General features: G+C 45.9%; 1 protein-coding gene across 3 annotated transcripts in view; it reads left to right on the top strand.

The window, feature by feature from the left end:
- ZFX (zinc finger protein X-linked) overlaps window positions 1-2,767 on the top strand; it is a 34,564-nt gene extending 31,797 nt beyond the window's left edge. For all 3 annotated transcript variants that reach the window (XM_087758956.1, XM_087758957.1, XM_087758955.1), the window contains one exon: window positions 1,311-2,767. In XM_087758956.1, coding sequence (XP_087615082.1) covers window positions 1,311-2,497 — 1,187 coding nt within the window. In that variant the 3' untranslated portion in view covers window positions 2,498-2,767. The remainder of the gene's footprint in view (window positions 1-1,310) is intronic.
- The last annotated feature ends 23,722 nt before the right edge of the window (window positions 2,768-26,489 follow it).

Here is a 26,489-nt window from a genome sequence, read left to right as displayed (position 1 = left end):
TAAATACATAGCTGGTTTGGATTGTGGGGGGGTGTTTTAAAGGTAACCATCTTTGACATAGAAAAAGTCAGTCTCATAGCAAAAGGTTAAAAACCTGTACACTTAACTTGCCACACCAATTTTAATGTTTAATGTAACTTTTTTAAAGGTGATGTTAACAGTGCTTTGTAATAGTACTTTTTAAAACCCCTCTTTGTCTTTATTGAAAATATATAGAACAATACGTTTCATTGTATCAGCTCAATAAGTAACTGGAAAATCTGAACATTATATGTTACAGTAGGTAGTGTAACTTCTACGCCCTTTCTGTTTTAATTGTGAAATAAATTGCCTTGATGTTCACGCCAATGTTCTTACTTGCATCTGTAAGAACAGATGCGCTGTTTTGGCATTATTTGGTTTCTGCTGTTCCTGTGTTATGGTCCGAATGATTTATTCGGTCCGATAAAGTTGAAAAAGCACATGACTGCTATAGCCTTGCCTTAAACAATACTAAAACTTTATTTCCAAATTGTGATCTAACTGTAGGAGTTCTGTTTTGTCTAGCACTGAATTAGTAAACCAGGCAAAGTTTAATCTTAAAGTTTGCTTTTTCTATTTCCAGCTACCCAGTCAGTTCTCCTTCCAAAACATTTTTTTGAAAAGAGAGCTTTTTAGCATGCCTAGACAAATTCAGGGTAAACAAATCAGGCTGATGGATGAGTGCAGATAAGTTCCAAAGCTTTGAGGTGTCTGTATGTGAAATGTGTTCTCATTGATTCCTCCTTGATACCTCTTCAGATTGTAACTGTGACAGATGGCACAAGAAGGAGGTGTTAGTTTGGGGACATGTGAATTGTAGTCAGCGGTAGGTGATTAAACTGCCAGATTAAACTTTATCTACAGATTCGTGGAAAGTCAAAGAAGATCATGTGCTATGCTTACTATGTAATATTGAGTTTAACAAGTTGGCTGCTGTTCTTTGCACCAGTGTTGGTTTCTGCGTGTATTTAATGTGTGAACTCGGTCAGAATTCTTCGAAGTAGAGTTATTTGAGGTGAAGAACAGCTGGGTGATGCTTTGGTTGTCTCCACCAAAAAAACAGTATTTCCTTTCTTCTGATAATAATAATGAATGAAAGTAGTAATGCCCTTGATTTCTTTTACCTAACCCAGTAACAAGCTTGTTTATTATGTAGTATAGTGTGTGTGTGTGTGTCTGACTCTGATCTTACTTAACAATTCAGCTTATTGTTAAGGTTGAAATACGACATTTATTGAAGTGTAATGTTGTCGTATAATATTGAGGAAGGGTTTTTTGTTGTTTTTCAGCAATAATCATTGGCCCTGATGGTCATCCGTTGACAGTCTACCCCTGCATGATTTGTGGAAAGAAATTTAAATCCAGAGGTTTCTTGAAAAGGCACATGAAAAACCACCCGGAGCACCTTCTTACGAAGAAGAAATACAGATGCACAGACTGTGATTACACTACGAATAAAAAAATAAGTTTACATAACCACTTGGAGAGTCATAAGCTGACCAACAAAACAGAAAAGCTTATTGAGTGCGATGAGTGTGGGAAGAGCTTCACTCATGCAGGAAATTTATTTACTCACAAGATGGTGCACAGGGACAAAGGAGTTAACAAAATGCACAAGTGCAAATTCTGCGATTATGAGACAGCAGAACAAGGATTACTGAGTCATCACCTTTTAGCTGTCCACAGCAAGAACTTTCCTCACATTTGCGTGGAGTGTGGCAAAGGATTTCGCCATCCGTCGGAGCTCAAGAAGCACATGCGAATCCACACTGGTGAAAAACCGTACCAGTGCCAGTATTGTGAATACCGATCTGCCGACTCTTCTAACTTGAAAACTCATGTAAAGACTAAACACAGTAAGGAAACTTCACTGAAGTGCGATATTTGTTTCCAGACTTTTTCAGATACCAAAGAGCTACAGCAGCATACGCTTATGCATCAAGAAAGTAAAACACATCAGTGTTTGCATTGTGACCATAAGAGCTCAAACTCGAGTGATCTGAAACGACACATAATTTCAGTCCACACAAAAGACTATCCTCATAAGTGTGACATGTGTGATAAAGGCTTTCACAGGCCTTCGGAACTGAAAAAACATGTGGCGGCTCACAAGGGTAAAAAATTGCACCAGTGCAGACATTGTGACTTTAAGATTGCAGATCCGTTCATTCTGAGTCGCCACATACTCTCAGTTCACACAAAGGATCTTCCATTCAGGTGCAAGAGATGTAGAAAGGGCTTTAGGCAACAAAACGAGCTGAAAAAACACATGAAAACACACAGTGGCAGGAAAGTTTATCAATGTGAGTACTGTGAGTATAGCACTACAGACGCCTCAGGCTTCAAACGGCATGTTATTTCCATTCATACAAAAGACTACCCTCACCGTTGTGAGTATTGCAAGAAAGGTTTCCGAAGGCCTTCAGAGAAGAACCAGCACATTATGCGGCATCATAAAGATGTTGGGCTGCCTTAAAGTCTCTTTCACAGACTTACGGCTGGAATTATAAAGGAATTTTGCCTTTCGGGCAGTTAGCTTATTTTAAAGCCAATCACCTGCGATCACACACAAAAAAACAACAAAAAAAACATACTGTGCATTTGATTTGTTGCTGTATAAAAATAGGATTATTGCTTCTAGTTGACTTTTATACCTTTTGTTCAATAGCGTGTTCTGAATTCTATTCAGTTTGTTTAATAAATGAAGAAAAGATGGCAACAATAAAGTTGCATTTAATAAAGTAAACCCTGTCTCTTACTGAATTTTTCAACAACCGTAATGGTTTATTTAAGTATATTTATCTCACTGACCTCGTTGATACTCACAGTGTCCATGTTAATGCAGTTTTGTCGTGAATTCTAAAAATATGACATTTCTCTTGATAAAATTGTCAGAGGTGTGTATAAAATGGGGAATTGTGATGCTGAAGATGAAGTCACTAGGGCCCACCTGATCGTCGTGTTTTGACTATACAGACTTTGTGGCAGGTTAACTATTTTCCATTTGAGGAGTTACACATCTGACTTTATTGCGGGAAAACTATTCTGCGTTTTAATTCAGGTTTCAGAGAGAAAAATTTTTAAAAAGTGGTTTTGGGGCGTTTGTTATCTTTCTCTGGCGAATTTGAAAGTATGCTCAAATATTATGTTTATTGTTCTGTGCTTCTTTGTCTTTGAAAGGTTTTGCCTGTTACAAAATGTGTTGGGTTTTTTTTCAATTTACTGCTGTCTTAATGTTGGAAACATAAAATACCGTTGTTCCATTTGCAGAGTTAATAGATCACAGCTGTCTGTACGTGCCGGTAAACGTACCTCAAACGTCATGCTTTTATGTATATTAGTATTTCTTTGAAAGAACAGTTTGTGGTTCAAGTCACATTGTTATTGTGAGTTGTTTTAGAATAAAATTTAAGACCAAGAGGTGCCTCGATTTTGGAAACGAGATATTTCCAGTGAGAGCTTCAGAGGGGGATGGAGTGGAGCAGATGCGTTCCTAAGGAGTAGCGATGTTTTCATGTAGATACCCTTAATAAGAAAAGTAACACATGATAGTAACAGAACTGTTTCGAAATTGAATGTTTTTCCTAAGCCATTAGCAGCTGTGTTAAGCTGCTGTTTATTAATTAGTACAGTATCCAGAATTAACCCAGTTCTTTTAATCTGTTTATAAACAGCTGGGAGAACATTACAATTATTACATGCAATTTTGCCACCTGAAGACTATTATAAAATAGCGCCATATCATTTGCTAATTGCAGCATAAATGTACCAAGCGCGAAGTCGCGTACCTTAACAACAACTGTGGAGCAAAAAACCCAAACTGTTTAGTTACATGCCCGATTTTACGACCCGGCCCCGCTCCCCTTGCTCAAATTCCTGCCGAAGCCACTGGCTGACGATGGATTGCGGAATTGGGACCGAGCCGCCTGCCAGCTTAGGATAGATTTGTAACCAACAATTCGCTAACGGAAAAGGTTCAGAGCCTGGCCCGGCGTTGACTCTTGTTTCTGGGCAGGCAAATTTCCTACTGAAATCGAACAGGAATTTCAGTGGTGATTTCAGGTTCGGGGTGATAAAGGGACAAAGGTTTCCTTTCAGATGTGCATCTTCTGAGCCTTTTGTATTTTGTTCTGTTACCGAGCCCTGCTCCTACTTCTCAGCCCTTCTGTTTCACTGTAAGCCGAAATACTCGTGTTTAATTTGCAGTGCAGGAGAGTCGAATGCCATGTCATTGCCTTTGTCGGATAATGGGGTTTTTTTTCTTTTGATGCCTGCTTGATGCTGCCCCCAGACTTGTCCAACGTGCTCTTGTATAATATTGCTACTAACGGGCCGTGAGCCTTGAGCGTGTAATACCTAGATGTGCTGCGCTGTGCCTTCGTTGAAATCCCGGGTGAAGTCGGTGGATTTCCTCCGTGGCCGTAGCTGGCTGCCCGTTGCCTACCGATTGCCAAATCGGATGCAGTAACACCCGGTAGAGGTTTTCCATTCGCGTCTTGCAGAGATCCCTCCTGCGGCTTCCACCACCCCCACCCCCCCACCCCCCCCGCTTACATTCAAGCGTTTTCTAACTGGAAACCTGAAAAGTGTACAAAATCTGCATAAATTCCCATAGCATTGCCGAGGATTTTAGCCATTTTGAACTTTATTTTTTTAAATAAGCTGAAAGACAAAGAACACAATTTTACACATTTTCTTTCTCTTACGTAGCCTGGAATCATACACACTTTTTTTTTTTTAAAGCACAATGTTGAAACTTTTTTTTTTTTTAATAATTAAGGGTTTGGTCAAGTGGATTTTGTAAAATGTATTTGTCTGTATAAAGAGAAAATGAAAATATAGTTATTGTTAATGTACTGACATTAGTTACAGGTTAGTTTTAATTCTTAAATAATTTGCTTAGCAAATGCTATAAAATGGATGTTTCAGTTTAATGTTTAAAAAAGGTACAGATTTTTACAAGGACATAATATAAATTATTGTTCTGTAGAAAATACCCTGTTAAATATTGTATACGTCCTTCCCTCTGTACACTTTGTAAAAAAGACAAAAGAAAAAAACAAAATACATAGAATCATATAGGGATGTGTGACATTATTGTAATTGTGTACTTGATAATAACGTGAAAAAATAAAATTCAAAATATTTTCCTGTTAATGAACGTTCAGTCTATTTGATGCCAGTACTGAGACCAAGCGCTGTTCTGAGGGACACGGTCATCTCAAACGCTAATGCACTTCAGCTTCTTTTTCTGCTCCCCGTTTTTCAGCTCCTCTTGTGTAGTACTGGGGTGCGGGTGAGACTCAATCCCCCATTTGGCTGAAACGTACCTTTACGAGAAAGCCTGCAGAAGCGAAAGGCAGGGATGGCAGGTCTTCGGAACCCGTTTTAATGCCTGGTTTTATATTAAAGGATTCATGTCTGTTAAACTTCTTACAACGCCTTCATGTTTTTCTGCAAGGTGGTTACCTACGAAGTGCTACTACGCTGTCCCCAAAATCCCCCACCGCACCTCGAGTCCGATGAGGTGTACCGCCGCCACTGAAACGACATTAACAAAATGCGCTTCCCGGTGCCTCTCCTTCTGGCGCGTGAGCCCCCGCGGGTGCCGCCGTCGCCCTGGGGGCCGGCGGGAGCCCGGCTCCCCTCCCCTCCCGCCGGGATCGGTGAGCGGGGTGCAGGGAGGGCAGGGAGCCGGCCGGGCCCCGTCTCTGCCCGTCCTCACCGGGATGGAGAGGGCTTACGGCCGTTTTTCCCGCTGCTCTTGTGAATGCTTCAGCCCGGCCAGATTAGACTGCGCGCGTGGGAACTGTGTTGGTGATAGTTCCTCCGGCACAGGCCACCGGCTTCAGCGGTGCGGGTGACCCGACGTCGGCCCCGTGCCCCCACTAACCCAAGGACGGGAGTGCTGTTGGGCATCCCTGCCCTCCGTACCTGCCCGAGAAGGGAGGAGGTGACGCGTGGAGGCGGCTGTCTGCTGGCCCAGATACCGTCGGGATGTTCAGCCCAATTAGTTAACTCTCACTGGATGCCTTTAGGAAACGCTGACTCATTCGCTCCTCGTCTTGGTTCGTCCTGCAGCCAGACTGGCATTGGGCAACTCTTCATAGTAAGAAGCTGTCACGCCAAGTTGCCAGCAATCTGCTTTTGATTTGATTTGTTTTCTTGTTTTCCCCATCTACCTGATGCTCCTCAGCTGCTCATCATGAAACTGGACGTTGAGTACCAGAAGCATTCAGGGCACTGGAGAATAAATAACACCCGTTTCTGGCTGCTGCAAGGAAGAGCCAGGAGCAGTTACCAGTTCTAGCTCATGCAGGCTGGCAAACCCCACCCTCCCCTTGGATCTACCCCCCTTCCTCCTGGATTTCCTTAGCTGTGAAAGCCTCACTGCTTCGCTGCCCGGCTCCGCGGAAGGCTGCCCGGCTTGCCCAGGTGCCTGCAGCCCGCGCGGGTGACGTCCTCCTCGCTGGGACGGAGCAGCAAACGCACCCAGAGCCTGGATGCCAACCTAAGAGTGCCTTGACAGCCGCCTTTGCGAGTCAAAAGGCTGGGTCACTAATTAGGAAAAGAAGCAGCTAGCTAACAGCCCACTGTGGTTCGCTGGCTTATTAAAGGCAGTAATTAAAATTAAATAACACATCATTAATAGGAAATGCAATTAATATGTTAACAACTATGACAGGTAGAAAACTGATCAAGGAGTGGCTGACTGGAACCTTAAGCAGGTCAGCAGAGTGGCCAGGAGTAAAGAAGTAGTTGTCGGTACACACAGAAGGCAGGCACGCCAAAAACCTTTCACCGGGTGGGGAAGTTTGAAGGGAGCGTTGGTCGGTTTGGTTTCCTCGAAATACTGATGCAGAAAAGGCAAGCGTTTTGATATTTTTTTCTCTTCTAAAAGTAGCAGAAGCATCAAATGAGGCTGGGGATGGTTTTTTCCAGACCTGTGGCAATCAAGAATGCTATTTATTTCTATAGGCGATGAGCATTTTAAAAACTGCAAGCACAGGTGGTTCAGAGGCAGTGTAGCATACAGACTTTTGTAGTATTTACCAGAATCCCACAGAAACTCCACAAATCTGGAAAAATGTTACCGTTCTATTGAAGACAAAACTTAGCGAGTCATCTTGGCATGAGCCCAGGCAAAATATCGGGATAAAGAATTGCTGCCGTTAGGACCAAGTAAAGAACCTGAAGGGAACAGAAAAAGAAGTAAACACAACGAATGCATCCTATGTTACAGGCACAGGGCATATATATATATATATGCCCTAGCTTTGCACAAGCTCATTCAGCGCCTCGGTGGCGCAGAGCTGGTGTGCTGAGCTGTCCCCGCCGTGAAAGCGCACCCCGGCCAGCTCCACCGAGGAGCCAAGGGTGGGGTGTCAGGAGCTTTGGGGCAGGTGACTCCCACGGCGCTGCTTGTCTCTGCTTCCCTCTCGGCTGGGGGATGCCTGTCCATCCCACCGCCCCGAGACGCCCATGCCCCCGTGCTGGCCAGGGGCTGAGGAGCCCGACTGAGCATCCTGGAGTCTATTTTGAGGAGCCAAGTGCTTGAAATCAGGTTTTTGATTGAAAAACTTACACTCCATAACGAAAGCCCAAAACGGGTCACCAGAGAGCACCGGCCCTGACGAGGGCGTTTCCAACAGGGACCACAGAGACGTTCACGCCTTAGGAAACACAAGGCCACACAAAGTGCTCATTTTGAGGTTTTTAAACCAAAGTCTAGCAGGTTGGCTAGAAGCTCGGAGGCCAACCTACGGGTAGAGTGGCCTGGGTCCGAAAGTCCTGCCTCGTCCTATTTAGACTTCTCGGTCTCAGTTCAGTTGCTGACATCTAGGCACCAAAAGCCACCTGTGATCGTCTTGGGGTTGCCAGGAGCTACGCAGGCGCCGGGGGGACCCGCACCCCGTGGAGCGGTGCCCAGAGCACCTCCCACCGCACTTGGGGCCCATGGAGGGGGGTGACAGCCTCCAGGGATGTTTCCTACTTGCATCCAATGGACAAGATGAGTCCTTTGAAATAAATACGGATGAAAAGACACTTCTGTGACATTCAAAAAAGGAGATAACACGGACCTGATTTTTCTCTTGCACCGGTGTGAATCAAGGGTTTTGTTAAGGCTGATACTGTAAAGTTAGCTTTAAGAAGACTGGGACATGCTTGTCTGACAGCCCAGGAAAACGAGGAATGCCAGGATTTGAAAGGATGAATCATAACTAACAAGTGCTCACAGGTACAGGAGCTGGGATGTTACGGCAGGTCAAATGACTGGCAGAAGCAGAGAGCACTAGGAATAACGAAGTGCTTGAAACTGAAAAACTTAATATATACTTTATATATTTTCTGTATTTTTAAATGTAATTATAGTTTTGCCTATCTATATTTTGCCTATCATCTATCACAGACCTACTAAAAGAGTACTTCAGGTTCCTTACTTGTTAGGCTTTCAACGCAGCGGTTTTGCTAGGAAGCCTCTGCCAAGGAGCAGCGTGAATTCTCTGGGGCCAGTCGGAGCAATGCTGACACTCGACCAGACCCACTGAGCTCCTTTGTAGCAGTACGCAAAGCTGGATGGTTGACCAGTATCACAATAAACCTAACATGGATGCAGGAAAAAACCACCACAACCCTATCTTGCCATACAACAGACCTTTCTATAGTACAGCATACACCTTGCAAAAAGATACCAGCGAGCTGGGGTGGCGATACCACCTCATGGTAGCTGCAGAGCAAGGGGAGCCCCAGCCCCTCTCTTTTTAGAGCAGTTCTGGGGCTCGGGGCTGTCACCACAAATTCAGATGCTTCACACATGCAGGCACAGAGCCCGGGAAGCATCAGGAGAAGCTGGCTGCTGCAGAAAGGCAAACAGCCTGCGCTCCAAGTGCCCAGTGCCGGGATTTCCACGCAAGCCTGAAGAGAACCACCAAAGGAGGGCAGGATCGACTCCTGCCTGTGTCAGGAGGGAGGATGGAGCCGTACTGCTGAGGCCAGGTAGCTCTTACCTGCAAGCGCAGACCAAAACCTGCCCCGTAATGTGGGCGTGAAGCGCCCGCTCTGGCATGGCTGGCAAGCAGGATCCCTGTTTGGCCACCTTCCCAGGAGTCCAGATCGCTTGCGCTAGGTCGTGGGGCCTCCTGATGGCTGCGCGCGGGGAAGGAGCGAACCCTCTCTCTTCCTCTGGCTTCGGCTGGAGGCCGGGACGGCCGCTGGGCTGGCAAGAGTAGCTGAGCAGCAACTTCTTTTGTTACTAGGTGACCCTTTTCGTAGTTGAGAGCTTTGGAATTGAGATGGAGACAACCAAATGCAACCCAGGTACTCGCTTGGCCACTTACAGGGGTTCAGTTACTGAAAGGACTGGCTAAAAAGATATTTCCTTCCTGCTGCAGGGAGACAAGGGGGCTGGGAAGGGGGCACCAGCAGTTAGGCACCGGCTGGGTCACATTTCCAGAACTGTAGAAGACCTGTTCCCAGCAAAGAGAAACCCCTTGTACTTGAAGGACCATCCCTGGCTTCTCAGGGAGGGGAAGGACTTGATGTACCATCTCTGTTCAAATAAATACAAGTGGGAGAAGGTAAGAGATGTCCCCCAGAACATACACCCACCCGTGAAATACATCAGTGCTTGAGAGGTAAAAATATTTGGCAGGTGATGTCTGTTCAGTGTGTCACAAGTCTTATTTAAAAGAAAAGTAAACTAACTTGAGCTTGACTCTGAAACTTGAAAGCAATACCAGATTACAGAGGAGCCTCTTTTAGAGTTAAGCTTGAAGTGCCTAAAAATAGCATTTTTTCCCTCTTTCTATTTATTTATTTATTTATTTATATTCTTTGGAAGAACATACAACGAGCTGTAATGCAAATGGCAGGTAACATACAACTAGTCCCGAAGGCTCTCCCTACATTAACCAGCAGGCTGGATCAGTAGAAGAGGACCTGTAGAGGGTCAATGCTGAGGGCACCGTGTCCGTCCTTTGGTCATCTTGGTGGGTTTTGTATGGTTTGGATGCCCAGGGCCGCTCCTGGGCTGCAAGACCACCCCTGCGGTGCTGGGGACACCATTTCGACCCCTGAGCCACACGGTGCGCCCTGTGCCGGCACCCCCCGGCCAGGCACGTTGCTTCCCCGCAGGTGGGTTTTTCTTCTCCATCACAGGATTAAGTAAATTCTTGTATCCAAAGCCTCATCAGACCTGCCGGTGCTTAGCTCGTTAGCACTAAGAGGCTTGCGAGCCTTAAATCGGTGATCCCGTTAGCGGGACCAGCTGTAGGGACCTGTAGGAGTCCTGTTCCCTCTTGGGGCTGCCCTGTTGAAGGGACAGAAATCACAGGGTTTTCTTCTGGTTTTCAGGCGGCCTGGCCAAGATGAAGTCAAGCCCCGCTGACCGACCGAACGACGGCGCGGTTCGGGAGCGCGCGGCTTTTCCTCCGTCGCCGCAGAGGAGGCTCCAGCAGCGCGCGATGCTCCCGGCTGCCGGGACCGGGCTTGAGCCCCAAACCGACCCTGAAACCCGCCCCAACACCTCGAGAGCCTAGGGGAGAGGTGGTGAGGGGTGTCCCCAAACGGGGGGGAGACGCTGCAGCCTTCCCGGCCGATGCCTGTGGTGCCTCCCCCCCGCTGCCGGGAGCCGTTGGGTTTGGGGCCGTTACAGCAAGAAGGGGAGAGAAGCGGGAATGGCCGCGGTGGAGATGGACCCCCCCCTGCACGCAAAGCGTGCCCTAACTTCTGCCCCTCTCGCTGACCGACGGGCGGCAGCCCCCCGGGCCAGCAGCCGGCCCTTCCGGGGGGCCGGGGCCTGGTCGCTAGGTGGCGATGGCGGATAAGGCCGGCGGCCGCAGGCCTCCTGCCGCCGGCCGGGAGCTCCTCCGAGCCCCCGAGCCCTCGTCCTCTCGTCCTCTCCCACGGGTGCTCCGCGGCCGCCCTCGCCCCGCTCCGGGAGCCCTCTGGCTCCCCCGGGGGACGGAGACAGCGCTGCAAGCGTCGCTGTTAAACCCGTTTTCACCTGGTAGCTGGGGTCCCCCGCTCGCCAGGGCGCCAGGCCCCCGGGCGTGGGGCCTCCCCGCAGAGGTGCCACCAGGAGCGACGGCCCCCGCAGGCGTGAGCCGCCTTATTCCCGGGAAGAAGGGAAACGCAGGGCTCCGCACCAGCAATGCGGGCAGGTGGACCTCACCCCAGGCCCCTTGCGCCGGCTCCACGCAACCGGTGCCCGGCCGAGCCCCCGAGAGCGGGACGAAACACAGATGCTCGCCCCGTGGGCCGTGGCAGCGAGCGAGGAGACCGGGGCACCATCCCGTGGGAAAGCAAGCCCAAACCAGCGCCGCCGAGTTAACCTTTGCTAGTTAATGCAAAGCGAGGACGGGATTATACGCTGTCTCCATCGTACAGGCAGATGCTTTCATCACAGCTAATGTCGCTACAGCGAGTACCAAAGGAATTAATGGTTCGCCACTTAATTTCCTCTTCCCCTACTCCCTCCACCTTTCTTTTGCTTTAATAAACTGGTCTGGAGCCAACTGCAGCATCAGGTTAGTAATGACTTTAAGCACCATTTATGCTGCTATCGTGGCAATTTAAATTGTCACTTTCTATTAAAAGGTCTAACTCCAAATGGTTTTAGCTGAAAGCATCGGCACTGACAGTGCAATTAAATAAAGAAACTCTTTTCTCAGGATGTCAGAGCAAACACGTTTTAAATAAGGGTTCAGAAGCACCTTGCTAATTTAAACTACAGTATAGCTTTCTAGTGAAGAATAACACCTGATGCAGGGATTTTTTCCATGCTGTGTGACAGTTTTCATTGTCCCTGTAAGACACTTAAAGGTGTGATGTGCCAGGGAGTCCAGCAGCCTTAGAAAACCTCTTCTCTTCTTGATAAACACGGGCAGTACCACATAAGCAAAAGCCATCATTTCTCAGCAGATACTCGTGAAAAGATATTCATGATGTTCCTAAAGGACTCTGATTTACAGTCTTGCTTTCCTCCAGACAGTTTGTAAGAGCAAATCACTTTACTGGGCATCCATCTGATTCTCTGTCTCTAGCCATACCGGTCACTTTTCAGAAACGTGCTATGTATGGTGCACTTTGCATGTCTCACATTCCTCTTATCTGCACATCTTAAGGCCTTTATAAAGCACATTGCTTTGCAGAAAAAGAGACTCCATCTTGTGTTGCAGCTCACCTGGAAAAATTGCATCCAGTTCCTCAAGTGGCTGCAAAGAAAAGGCACTTTTTTGCACGCCCTGTGCAGCAGCTGCAGTGCCTGTGCCGGGCTGGCCAGCCAGCTCCTTCTTCCCCACCTGCTCCGGCTCAACATTGCCTTCCCTTTAGGTCTGGCCCTTTGCTTCTGCGCTGGGCACAGGCTGGTCCTGCTTTAGCAAACACCTCTGGGCTCCTGATCTTCAACTCTATCCCGCGCGTTATGCTGTTTATCTTTTGGTATCAAATAAAAATCCTTTTGCTGCAAGAGGGAAGAACGTGCTGCTATTTCACGTGTAAAAAGCGTTTAACATCCGAACTGAACTACCTAGCGTGAATATTATAAATCACAGCATCACAAAAACATGTTTGCTCAACTTGGGTTGATTTCCCTTATTGCTATGGAAGAGGCAGCCTGACAGCACGGCCTTTTTAGCTTTTTAAAAGAGTTACTAGACATCAGACAGAATAACACAACTGCAATCTTCGGTGTCTTGTGCCTTAAAGAAGTTGAAAAATACCTGAACAGCTTTAATGGTTCCTATTTTATTTTAATGGCTTTAAAGCTTCTCCAGTACATGAGAGTGTCCCTTATGTTATGACCACTACGGTTCCTCTGAAGTGTATTATATCTGCTGGAAATAAATGAGTCATAACATTTAAGCTCCTCCTGTCCCATTCTCAGTTGCTACAGCTATTGCTCTGAAGGACACAGAGACACATCTTGAGATAAGTACCTGTAGGATGGTTATGGATACGATTTTTATGTCTACACAATTACATTTCTAGCTACAGAGCACTCCACATTTTACCACTTCACTGCAAACAAGAAATGCAGCAAGAGAGATTGATTTATGGCTAACCTTTACAAAAATAATATGCGAGGGAATAGGATCGAAAGTCATTTTCCTTACAGAATTATGAATACTATTCTGCTTCATTTCTTTTTAAGAAAGGGAGAACAAGCAGAGAAATATACTGGTATTCTGAGGAGAAATGAAAGAAAGGTACTGCATAGTTGTAGAAGAAGGGAATCGGGGGTACCTGTGGCTAGGACTTTTCACTTAATTTTGTCATCATAAAAGTGGCATATTTGTTAAAATGAAAACTTCTCATGAGAACAACCCTGTTCTCCAGTTTCAGTGGAGCTCTCGCTTTGTGCAAAGCCTGCACACTGCCTCTCCCCAACGTTTGTCTTCTAGCTAGTTTTTCTGTCTTCAGCCTTACTTTCAAAGAAAGACCTCTATTTTCCAAAGCTTAAAAAAAACTTTTTTTTTTTTTTAATATCAAAAGATTTTGATGAGACAGAAGAAACCATTTACTGCCCAGGTCTAATTTTGGATTAGAAAAGAAAGAAATCTGGGAAATGTGATTAGACAGAAGCACGCTTCAAGGACCAATAGTATATGCAGCATGGCTACGGGAAGGGGAAATGCTGAAATACTAGTCAAAGCAGGTGAGGGAAAATGAGAGAAATCTGCAAAAAATAAGCTACCCCTCTTCATTTTGCAAATATCCACATGGGGCTGAAACTGGGAGGCAGAGTGTGATAACACCGTATGGTAAAGCAGGGCGCTACCTTTGATAGCACCTCAACAGCAGCAGGCATTACCTCTTTTCTGAGGAGCACGGCTTCATCCAAGCCCCAGGCAGGTTGAAAGGTGCTCCCATTTTCACAGGCATGGTAGTAAACGAGAAAACCGGACCTGGGTTTCCAAGGAGATCTTCTAGTGACAAGTTTTGTGTAGCTATTTCTTGGGCTTCGCCATGGTTAGGTGGAGCGAGTGCCTCCTCTCTCCGCAGTTCTGCTCCCCAGAAGAGCCCCCAGGGCCTCTCCATCAGTGAAAAGTAAGTGAGGCCCCCGGTGCTGGGCCCTTGGAGCCGGGTGCCAGAGGCTAGGAGGGGAAGGAGAGGAGGAGAACGGGCTTCCTGGCAGTTCGTGTGTGTGTGTATGGATACACGTGTGTGAACTAGCCAGGAATGGTGGGGTGCCAAATTCCCCGGCTCCATCCCTCCCCACCCCATTCCTCCTGCCAGTGGATGATGATCACCGTGATGATGATGGCTCACCATGAGAGGTGATAATCACCATGATGAGGGTGATGATCACCACAATGGATGCTCTTCATGGGAGGCAGTCCAACCTTGCCTGCATGCACGTGGTGGCCGCCATGTTGCAAGGCCTGGGCACGGAGGTGTCCCTGTGCTGCCTCTGCTATGGCAGAAATGTACCCGTGGCATGGCCTTGGCCTCCTGGCATAACTTCTCCTTCAGCGGTGGGGTCACGGCAGAGCCCTACAGCCTGGCCGTGGGCTTAAGGACGTGCGTAGCTCCATCCTGGCTCAGCCAGGTTCATCGGGAGGAGCTTCCCCTTCAGCCAGGTTCAATCCCACTGGGGCAGGCAGAGGTGCACGTGTCACTGGCAAAGAGCTCGCTCTGGTTTGGAGCCTCTCCGCCCTTTATGGAGAGCCTTTCATTTTGGGACTTTACGCAGGTTATGCAGTCGATGATAGGAAATATTTGTTCATGCGCTCTTAGTGCAGCGAAATAACACTCCCAAAGAAGTAGCTAGACAGGATTGTACAGTTAATGGTTTTACGACGATTTTGTCAGAACAACCCTGACTGCAGGGAGTGGTTGTGTCCCGTAATGCCCAAGGAACCTGCCAAAGTTAAACCAAGTCAATAGCTGCAGACAGGCAATCTAAAGGTGCCTCTTTTTCCCGCCTAGTCCTTCTGCCAGGGCTTGGCTGGGAGGACGAAGGGCCATATTTAAATGGGGTCATTCAGCTCCCTTCCTCTGCTTCTCATCCTTCATGAGAAAATGACACCTAACCACCCTCATGCTCTGGGAGTTCATTTTCCCAACTCATTCTCGGACATAAATCAATTACCTTCACATTTTTTTTAGCCGAGGATAAAAAAGAAAACATTTGCAAGGTCAGCGTAAAGGACAACATAAGTCATCTAAGTTTGTCTATAGCTTTTTTACCCTCTTCTGTCCTCTGGTGGGGCAACTGGCGCTGTGCCCTCCAGAGCGGGTTGCTCTGGGTGTTTGGGACCATTAGGTGTGGTGGCTAAGGCTGGCACCCCAGCTGTGCGAAGGGACCTTCTCTTGGCCCTTCTGCCATCAGCCACGCTTTGCTTCCGCTCGCCCCAACAGTCAGGAAAGCCCTCGCCTCTGCTCTCGTTTTTCAGATCACAAGAAGCAGCTCAAACAGGCGTTTCGCCGCAGGTGGCAGGGGCACCCTGGGCTTCCTCAGCTCCTCCTTCCTCAGGGCCGGCTGTACTGCTGTGCCCAGCGATGGGGCTCTTCTCCCCATCATTTATTGTCAGACATTTCAGCAGGCCAGCCGGCCCCAGCTCCTGGACTTTAAGGGATGACTCTCAGCAGAAGCACTTCTCAGACCTAAGGAAGCAGCATCAGCCACACTCACACGTCTCAGACCTGCTCACTGGTGTTTTCTTTCAATCTCGCCTCTTTTCCATGATATATCAATAGGGTTTCCCTCCTTTTTTAGGCTTCCATTTCCCTCTGAAATCCTTGCAGAGAATGGGGAGGCGAGGGCATTCACTTTTGCTTTAGAGCTTTGCCACTGAGGTTGTATCAAATACACGAAATATAATATGTGAGTCATGTTTCATTACTTTTTCAGGTATATGAGAAGACCCTGCAAGTGTAGTTTACTTCTTGTTGACCAGTATGTATCTGCTGGAGATGCAGAAGTAAGAAGATAATGGCATTTTAAAATTATTTGAGCATACAAAACATACACAGGTACATTCATAAACCAGAGAAGTATCCACGTTCTATAAACAAGCATCTAGAAAGCAGAATATTCCAGGGATGCAGCTGAGCACGTAAAAAGGTTAGTGGGTATACATTATAGCATGTATACAAGGAGAGGCTGAGAGAGAGAGGACTGTTCAGCCTGGAGAAGACTCAGTGGGATCTTCTCCATGTATAAAAATACGTGGTAGTATTTATATATGGTGGTGGTGGTGGTGGGGTGTATATATGTATAAATACTTGATGATATTTATAGAGGAGTACAGATGATGGAGCCAGACCGTTCTCAGTGGTGCCCAGCGACCGGACGAGAGGCAACGGGCGCAAACTGAAAGACGGGTCTGCAATTCTCCGTAATCCAGCATGACAGCACGGTGTTTTGCTAAGACAAGATCCCTTGCTGTTTCCTGGGTGCCCCGCACGTGGGTGATGACAGGGTTAGATGAAGAACTGGTACTGGAACGCAGCTGAGAGAGATGCTGTCCACTGGCGCACGAAGGCAGTGAGCTGCTTGGGCACAGGCATATCTTTAATCTGAAACGGTTACTGACTTTGCTGCATCGTGGCTTCTCAGGGACACTTTCAGCTCCACACAGTTTTATACAGGTCAATAAGTTTCCAGTGGGATAGAAACGGCTTCCACAAAGGTCACTACAGGCAGTGGGAACTGCAGGCAGAAAGCAAGTAAAGGCAAGGAAACACCCCTTCTTCCAGAACTGCAAGACCCAGAAGCACATGAATGCATTTGGGAACCATACTGAGTATACAACAATGCTGTGCTTTATGGCTATCTATTTTTAAACACCAGAGGCATTATGCCAGACTTTTAAAAAGGGAACAGGTTCATCAAGCGTTGCAAAAATAGCCCAAGAATCATGAAAAGCATGACTTTGGTTTTAATACATTTTTTTCAGTGTTCTAGCTTATTGGAGTAAGCTGTTAGAAGCCTGGTTCACAGAATGATGAGATTTAAAGAGATATATACCTTTTAGTGTATTCTGTTGGTAGTGGTTTGGTTTTGTTTTTTTTTTTTTAATCTTTAGGATATAGATTGCATTTTCAATATTTTTTTCTGATAAAAATATCTTTTAAAATGGACTTTTATTTTGAGCAAAAGCTGAGATTCTTGAAGAAAATGGGGCTTCAAGAAAAATACCAAGCATTATGAAGTTTCCGTTCTTTCTAGAGAGGTGACAATGTGGCTTTCTGCAAGCATTTCACTGACTTAGTTTTACTGACGTGAATGTTTTCAGCCATAGTAAATTCCAAGCAATTGTTATCAAACGTTTATATAAATTACTTTCAGGCCATGCAAATGTTTGCATTGCAGAAATCAGACCCTAAGTATTACCTGTCAGTCAGACAAGATAATAATTTTCTATCGTGAGACTTGAACACCCCCCCACCCCCCAGCCCCCAAATACACAGCTCGGCATTCGGGTGGAACTTATTCAGCTTCTTGCTTCCACTTACAAAGTCAGAATGAATTGCTGGGGAGTAAATACTGGAGAAACTGTAAACTGACTGTGTAGAATTGGGGGACAGAGGAAAAAGAAACAAATGGCATCAGAGAAATTATTCTCTGAAAATTATTATGTGGGAATGACAGCTCTGAAACAGGACAGATACCATGTTATTCAGCTGTCAGCAAGGGCTGAAAGATGCTGGGGGAGCTGTGATAGCTGCTATACGAAGGTGCTAGTCAACTTGTCAAATGCTAGGAAAGACGAAATTGGTGGCAAGAGGAGATAATAGAAGAGGCAAGTGGAGGTAAATCAGAAAGATGTTAGACTAAGGGAGAGCTAACAGATGCTGCCATGGGAACTGCCAAGCAAGAGTAGGAAAGCTTGCTTGGGTCTCAGACAGACCGCACACCCTGCAACTTACACATTAACACGAACAATTTATCCTGTAAAACAAAAAGATATTCTAATAAAATAACAAAAAGATGAGGGGAAGAGAGAAGGAGGCTATTAGGAACGTAAGCAGTATCTGAACATATGTAGTGAATTCATCAAACCAAAAGAAAGATGTACAGAAAAGGTCTCTGTAGGGGCTAGCTCATAGTATGTTAAAATTGCTTCTGCCTTTGAGTCTCGTTGCAGTTAAAAAGCTGCCTAAGGTTACTGTATTTGAGCCAAAAGTTTTCTTGGGGAAGCAAATACATCTATTGAAATGTCACTGACACACTTTGGTCTCTGATGGTTCCTCACATCTGAAAGCTTTCCTGTTTTTTCCCAGCTTACTCAAGCTGGGCTAATAAAATGAATTATCTCTTCCTACAAATTTGCCTAACTGGCATGCAAAACATCTGCTTTTCTTTCTCTTTCTATGTTGTTTTTTTTTAATAATCTCTTTATAATGGTACCCTCATGACACCCTCAGAAACATATCTATCGCGTGTCCTGAGATGAGATGAAATGTAAGAGGGACATGTAACAGCTGTTTTGAAAATGGTTCAAGAAATAAAAAGAAAGTGGCCAGCAGTAGAGTTCCTAGTTGCTCCAAAGCATCTCCTTCCTTCCTGAAACAGATGCTGGTGAAATTCACCTGGATAAAGTGCATGCATTTATATTGACAGGTTTGTCTGGGACAACAGTGGCCTGGGACAGGCATTAAAAAAGGCTTTGCTGATAGTAAAACAAGGTGGACATCTGGGATATACTGCTGCAGCTATCCTCGGTTATGCAGAAATGCCACGGAAATCAGCTTGCTAACTTGAGAGTAGCCTGAAAGTGGGGAAACTTTGGAGAGACATGGCTGGTCTTCTAGTAAATCACAGCTCCTGGCTGCTGGGTGAGAGCCCAAAGCAAGTCCTGCACTCCCAAGGTCCCAGCCCTCCCCAGGAACACTGCACACATCTCTCTCTCTGCTCTTCAGCCCCAGCCTCCCTATCCCTCTTCAGCTTGCTGTGAAAGCGCCAGAATAACTGTTCATTTAATGACAAGCACCAGGTGGTGCATTGCGTGGGGGTGACGCCCTCCTCTCAGGTGAGACCACAGCCTGCCTGTGGCCAGCTGATGCCGCCTGGCTGCCATGTCTGCCACAGGTAGCACCGGGAGCTGGACCAGCAGGGGCTGCCAGGCTGTGCCTGGGGCGGATCAGCCTGCCCTCCCCAAAGCTGCAGAAGGGGAGCGTGCAAGGTGTACTCTACCCAAAGCCGAGTCGCGCCAATGTATCTTTTTTTCCCCCAGCCTCCCACCAGGTCAGATGTGGACCTTCTGGAAATGCAGGAGTACCAAAACTCTGACATTTGGAGCAGGAATTTCTGTCTTAGTTTGAAAGGTGTAATGGGAACTCCCGAGCTGTCTACTGGCAGATACTACTTTTGCTTCCGTACGGAAAGACAGGCGCTGAGTTTCACCTAATGAAACAGGTATGGAGCCTTTGCCAAGGAAACCCCTCCAGAGTTAAGCTAGATACGATGTCCTGAAAGTCCTGCTCTGCCGTCCTCTGGCTCGGCAAACCGGAGCCCTGATTCGCAATCGCTTGGGAGCCCGTGTCTCCACTCAGGGTGACTGTGGTGTGTGCCTACGTCCTATGTGTGTATTTACTCCAGATGGAAGAGGATGACAAATTAACACTTTGAACAAAGTAGGATGAATGTGCGCGAGGAGTGGAAGAAAACTGCATTCAGGTAAAATCCAGATATGTAGATAATAGATGACAATACTCGTTACACCTATTCCACTTCAAATTGCTTTTCATTTCTGGCAGGTCTTTGCAAATTTGCATAATGCGTAATCTTCCATGTTAATGGATCACGAGAGTTAACACTGCCAGTGTTGCTTAGGCAGAGCTGCATTAGGAGAAGGTGGCATTTCTGTAGCACATTTGTTTAAAGCATCAGCAACGAAATCATGGCTATCAGGTTCCATTTTTGGAACCATTTTGGTTTGAGAGGGCAGAAGTGCACAGAAAATGAAACTTCTAAATATATGCTCACTACAGTGATGCTGTTTGTTTACTTCTTAAGGCTGGTATGAAACTATTCTTTCCATTATTTGGTGATGACTTTTTGTATGACTTCAGACTCCATTTTGCTCTTTCGACAGTCGCAGATTTCTGGCTGTACCCCCTGACAGTTGCTAAGATGATGTGACAGCTGCTGACGGGATGTGAATACTTACAGTCCTTTGTGGTTCACTATGCGCAAGGAGTAAGCTGATCTGAACCCGTCTTTTGCTAATACAAATACCAGCTAATACAATTATGCAGTGTCTCTCTCTCTGGAACTGAGGCCTTTAACCCTGTACTTTGGAATAAATCATAACAGTTCTGCCCAGCAAAGCTTAACATTTGAATTCGGTGGCTACTTTTTAAAGAATCATTGAAAGATGATACATTTCCAAATATGAATAGTATCAGAAGAATTCACTTTACCTGTATGGTGATCAAGGAACACTTCAAAGTTTCTTGTCCTTTTGCAGCCATCACCAGGGGCACCCGTCCACTGCTCTGCTCTGCGGGCAAGTGCAGTTTTGCCATTGCACAGACAGAAAAGCTGAGGCTCAAACCGGTTGCTTGACTTTTACAACAGGATGAAAGAAATCCTTGCCAAAACCAAAGCAACACCACAGTTGCTGTGAATCTCCTTCATTGTGTTCACAAGACCCATATTTCTGTTCAAATGCAGATAGAGTGGAAACAAAACATCGCACTTTTAAGAGAACAATATCATAAACCCCAAGAACAGTACAGGTTACTCATTATCAAGGCAATACTAACACAATGTGAATATTTAGCTGTCACTGGAAAACACAAAAAATGGCCACCCCCTTGGGAAGAGCCTTGTAGCTTTCTCCAACGTCCCCTTCCCCCTGGCAGCCTGCGCTGCCCCTGCCAGTCTCCGTGAGCCGGGGGACAGTCAGTGAAACCCCCTGTCGGCGATGGTGTGGGCACACCAAGCACACGACTCCCGAAGGTGAAACCCCTCACGGGTTGCAACGAGTTGTCAAACGCTGTAAAAACATCTAGGGGTGCACAGCAGAAAGCTGCAGGGTCTTTTGCAAGCTAAGGGTTTGGGCATTTTTTCTGCTCCGCAGAACCACAAACATTTTAGGAGGGTCTGTAAGTCCTGGAGGGGACCCCCCAGCCTCAAGAGAAGAGCTGCCCCTGGCTTAGCAGTTTTTGTCCCACGCACAGGGATCAGAGGTGCAGCCACCATTTGCACAGAGGAAGGGAGCTGTGCTAGAGACAGCCACACAGTCTCTCACTCTTGTTAACTGTTTCAGAGGGCTTTTTTCTGGTTTACTGTGACCTGTGTATTATTTCATAACATCTCAGATCACTCAGTTACTCCTGTCCAGTTTTGGTATTTGTCTGAAGCCTAACTTCCAGTTTTCATCTGCAGACAGTGTATCTTTCAGCTATTACAAACGCGTGCCTAATGCTTATTTGAAGGCTTTTGCTTTTCCTTTCCAGCCAGACCGTGCTCCAGACGGTCTTGCTTCTCTACCAAAATCTCTCCACTGCTCCTGTTGGCTCAGTTTCTGTATGAATCGCAGGACAAAAATTCGTAATTGAATGCCATTTGAAGGATGGTTGTGCTCTTCTTTCACCTTCGCAGCTCAGTGTAGACTCCAGACATTGCCTACGGCTTTTCAATATGTTTTTAGAACCATGAATTTCCCACGCACATAGGGACAGCTGTAGAATTGAGGTAGTTTTCAAGTAACATCGAACTGAAAACAACATATGTTTTTTTCTGACTGTAACTTTCTTAGTCTAATTTCTATTAATTTCTTACAGAAAAAAACCTTAGGAGTGCATGTCCAGCCAGAAGTAAGGTTCATTTTGCAGGAAGAAGAAACAGATAATATAAGCACACAACCTAAGCTCCCCAGCTTTTACTTGTAACATTACTTGCAAACCAAGTTTCAGAATTTCATAACCTATGTTTATATAAAGGTAAAACATACAGTTTCAGGTTGTAGCATTGATTTTTTAGGTAGACAGTTCAGGCCTGTGCCCAGGCCTCTGGCGCAGGCAGTCTCACTGCTATGGTGACTAAAACCCATGGTTTAAAAACATTTTGCGTTCGTACATGTATGCTTTTTTCACCTTGCGTGCTAGCGCGTGGTCTGCTAGCTACAGGAAACAACACACCTCTAGTTTGGGAAGGTGTTCTGTTTTGGTTTTTTATTTTATTATTATATTACAGTTTTATTGTTGTGTGTGCATGTTCTGGTTTTGGTTTTGTTTTTTTTTTTCCCCCTTCCCGGTAATAGCAATACAAAAGAGCAAAAAACCATTTCTGTCATGTTACGAGCTGGGGGAAGAAATGCATGACCTGTCTTGCCCAGCACCCGACTGTTGTGGAAAAAACAGGCTTAGTCATTAACTGCAGTGTGCCCGAGATGCCGCCTCCCAGTCAGAATAACACCAGTAACTTCTAAAGAGACCCCCGCTTTCCCCTTCAGGAAACAGCTGTAAAACATGGTCTCGATCATAGTCGTCTTGACTCTGCATGTCCTATTCCATAACGAGGTCCTTAGCTTTTGTTAAGGTCTGCGCTCCTGAATTAAGTTGAAAAGCAGAAACTTCTATAAACAAAAAATAAAGCAGTTTGTGTGCAATTTCCTCATTTTGAAACATTGCTTTTTGATTTCCATCACTTTTATTTTTTATTTTTATGAGTTTCAAAATGTTTCAGATTTCAAAATTTGCTTTGAACAGCAGATGCAGAACAGTTCATATAGGAAATGTCAAACTGAAATGTTTCCACATAAACCAAAGTTAAAAAATAATTTCCTGTCAATAAATCTTTTAAAAATCACCTCTCTTATCAGAAGCTTCAGTTCAGATGAACTGGCATTTTTGACACAAATACTTCTCAAAATTCTTGACAGCCCTCCTCTAGAAGTTGAGGATTATAAGTCAAGACTGGGAAGGAAAAATCTACAGAAATTCACCCTAGGGAAAGAACTTCTTAATCCTAATCTATTCTTTTTGATGCTGAAGATCTGTGAGGTTTGTCTTTGCCCATCAGTGCCCTTGGACACATATGAGATGCTCACAAAGTGGCACTTACTTGGTCCTTAAGACATATTTGTCTTACTGCTCATCAACACTCCTTTGGGGAAAAACTTCTCCCATTGCTGAAAAGCTCTGCAATCAAATATATGTTCTTTATCACAGCAATGGCAGAGAAAATGCACTGCCTGCCTCTATTCTCCCTCAGGATGCTGATTGTTGGCCACCCCCCCTTACCACCAATTTGGGGTCCTAATTTTATAACGTTCTTTCAGCTCTTTGTTCTACTATGAAGTACTGTGAATTTCCTTTCTGTTGTTCTACTGCCACATCCAATCGCTCGGAAGTTACTTTAAAAAGGTAAGAGAAGGCAAATAATTACTCGTACCTGGATGGAAGTGTAACAATATATTACAAAAACAATAGTTTGATTTTGCCTTTTTGTATTTCTCCCCTATATTGACTGCCAGAAACTGATTTGCTACTTTGGAAGTGAGATAAAATCAAACTTGTTAGCTTCAGATTTAATGAAAGCCTCTCTCTTTTCTTTTTTATTGCTTCTCTACTGATAAGAGCCTTTGTCTGAGCTTTCCTCTTAAAAGCGCAGATGTAAAGTTTCTGGCATAGCTGATATTCTTTTTCGTGTAGAAATTTGTCCATCTGAACAGGCCTGAAAATTACAATTTAGTTTTGTTATCTTAATTTACTTCATTGCAGTCACTGTATTTCTTTATTTTTTCAGTTGCTGCCAGGATCCAAATAACAAGCCAATCCCATTATTAATTTCTTTAACAGTGACACAGGTGTTCCTTCTCTTACATTAATGAGCCACCTTTTCTGAAATGGGCAGTTTATTACTGGCAGTAGGTGAAAAGTCAACGGCTTTCTAGGGGAAAAGGCCAAGCTGCATCTAAGTTCAACTGTATAATATGCTATAGCTGAGAAACAGGATTTAATTTCATTATTAAACCTGTACGTGCCTTTGGAAGCTGGACAATTTTAGCTGACTTTTCTTAGGTGGTTGGGTATCCAAACTTGTGAGAAATCGGATGTACAGTCCTATGGCACTGAAAATGGTTGATTTATTTTTCTAATACAAACTTTTCTTGGTAGCTTGAACTCAGCTGAAGATAATTTTGCCCCCCAGGAAAGGTCTTTGACTGTATTTTCCATCTGCACTGATGATGATGACATCTGCTAGATTTCCCCACAACCAAAATAACATAGCCTATCCCATATAACCTATGTGATGGAGCTTAATGCTTGTCCTGTGATAGCCTGCACGATCTCCTGCTGTCCAGCTTCTGAGCCAGGGCTGCCGTCAGGATTTCTCTCTGCAGGCCTGGCCCATCAATATGGGATAGAGGGGCTGTGTCACCTTCTGAATGCCAGCATGCCTCCTTCAGGGAGAAACCACAGGTGGCATCAGCTCCTCCGGACTGCGTGCTGGGGGGACAAGGATCACAACCGGCATCTTGTTCAACGGAGCTGAGAAGATGCAGTTATTCCTGCAGTGAGGCAGGTGACAATGAAAGTCATCATAAAAATGGAAGAAAGAGAAACATCTGTGGTGCTCTTTAAAAGAAGAGCATGCCGGTAGATGCAAAGGGGCATGTTCCTTGAGAAGAAACAAATCTGAGCAGTACAGTGTCTGGAAGGGGGCTGAACCACAAAGTAGAATCACAGAATCGTTAAGGTTGGAAAAGACCCTTAAGATCATCGAATCCAACCGTTAACCTAGCACTGCCAAGTCCACCACTAAACCATGTCCTCGAGCACCACATCTACCTGTCTTTTAAATACCTCCAGGAATGGAGACTCAACCACTTCCCTGAGCAGCCTGTTCCAGTGCCTGACTACCCTTTTGGTGAAGAATTTTTTCCTAATATCCAAACTAAACTTCCCCTGGTGCAGCTTGAGGCTGTTTCCTCTCATCCTGTCGCTTGTTACTAGGGAGAAGAGACCGACCCCCACCTCGCTACAACCTCCTTTCAGGTAGTTGTAGAGAGCAATAAGGTCTCCCCTCAGCCTCCTCTTCTCCAGGCTAAACAACTGCAGCTCCCTCAGCCGCTCCTCATAAGACTTGTGCTCTAGACCCTTCACCAGCTTCGTTGCCCTTCTCTGGACACACTCCAGCACCTTGATGTCCTTCTTGTAGTGAGGGGCCCAAAACTGAACACAGTACTCGAGGTGCGGCCTCACCAGTGCTGAGTACAGGGGCACCATCACCTCCCTGGTCCTGCTGGTCACACTATTCCTGATACAAGCCAGGATGCCATTGGCCCTCTTGGCCACCTGAGCACACTGCTGGCTCATGTTCAGGCGGCTGTCAGCCAACACCCCCAGGTCCTTTTCCGCCAGGCAGCTCTCCAGCCACTCCTCCCCCAGCCTGTAGCGTTGCATGGGGTGGTTCTGACCCAAGTGCAGGACCCAGCACTTGGCCTTGTTGAATCTCACGCAGTTGGCCCCAGCCCATCGATCCAGCCTGTCCAGGTCCCTCTGCAGGGCCTTCCTACCCTCCAGCAGATCGACACTTCCACCCAACTTGGTGCCATCTGCAAACTTACTGAGGGTGCACTCGATCCCCTCATCCAGATCATCAATGAAGATGTTGAACAGGACCGGCCCCAACACTGAGCCCTGGGGAACACCACTCGTGACCGGCCGCCAACTGGATTTGACTCCATTCACCACCACCCTCTGGGCTCGGCCATCCAGCCAGTTTTTAACCCAGCGCAGAGTGCACCCATCCAAGCCGTGAGCAGCCAGCTTCTCCAGGACAATGCTGTGGGAAGTACCTGAAAGCCCCCAGTAAACAGAGTCAGGGAACTGCATTCACAGGTGGTTTTTATTCTGAGGAACTGTGAAAATCTCTTGATGCATCTAAACGGACAGGTGATCCATTTATAAATACTTTTCTACTACTGAACATGTTTTTTGTGGCAAATATCATGTATTAAACTAAAAGGTTAAGCCAAAAACTGAAATAGTGGAGCTGGGAGGAAAATGTACTTATGCTGCTGATGATTTGAAGGGTTTGCGGTTGGTGTAGACACCCCGCATTTGGCTGAGAGGCCAGTGCGGAGGGGGCACTGCTGAAGAGCCTGGGCTAAGAAAGTGTGCGCAGAGCAGCAGACCTCCAGCTACGGTATCTGAGGGGTCACAGCATGTTCTTCAGTCTGGTTTATTCAGTTTAAGGACTGTCAGGCAAATGTTGTTGCCAAGAAATAGCCCAGAATGTGAGGAAGAGATGATGCACGCTCCCACCAGATGTATGGCAGCTTTTAAGGAAGTGGATCTAACGTTTGACCCGAAGATGGCAAATGGTGTTTCTAACAAGAAGAAATCACAGTAGATACGTGGTTTTGTTTTCAGACTCTATTCTGCATAAGAAACTCCAGCAGAAGAGAGTAGGATGGCTCTCTACAACAGCAGCTGAGAATTAATCCTTAACCTCTAAACTTCAACCTGTTACTTTTCTAGAAGGCTCGTGAGACAGGAAG

Source organism: Nipponia nippon, unplaced genomic scaffold (genome assembly GCF_047370975.1).
Source record: "Nipponia nippon isolate SJK-2023a ecotype South Korea unplaced genomic scaffold, ASM4737097v1 scaffold_2, whole genome shotgun sequence".
In the NCBI taxonomy this organism is placed as follows: domain Eukaryota; kingdom Metazoa; phylum Chordata; class Aves; order Pelecaniformes; family Threskiornithidae; genus Nipponia; species Nipponia nippon.
Note: the sequence above shows the minus strand (reverse complement) of the source record. Positions and strands in the feature narration are given on the sequence as shown.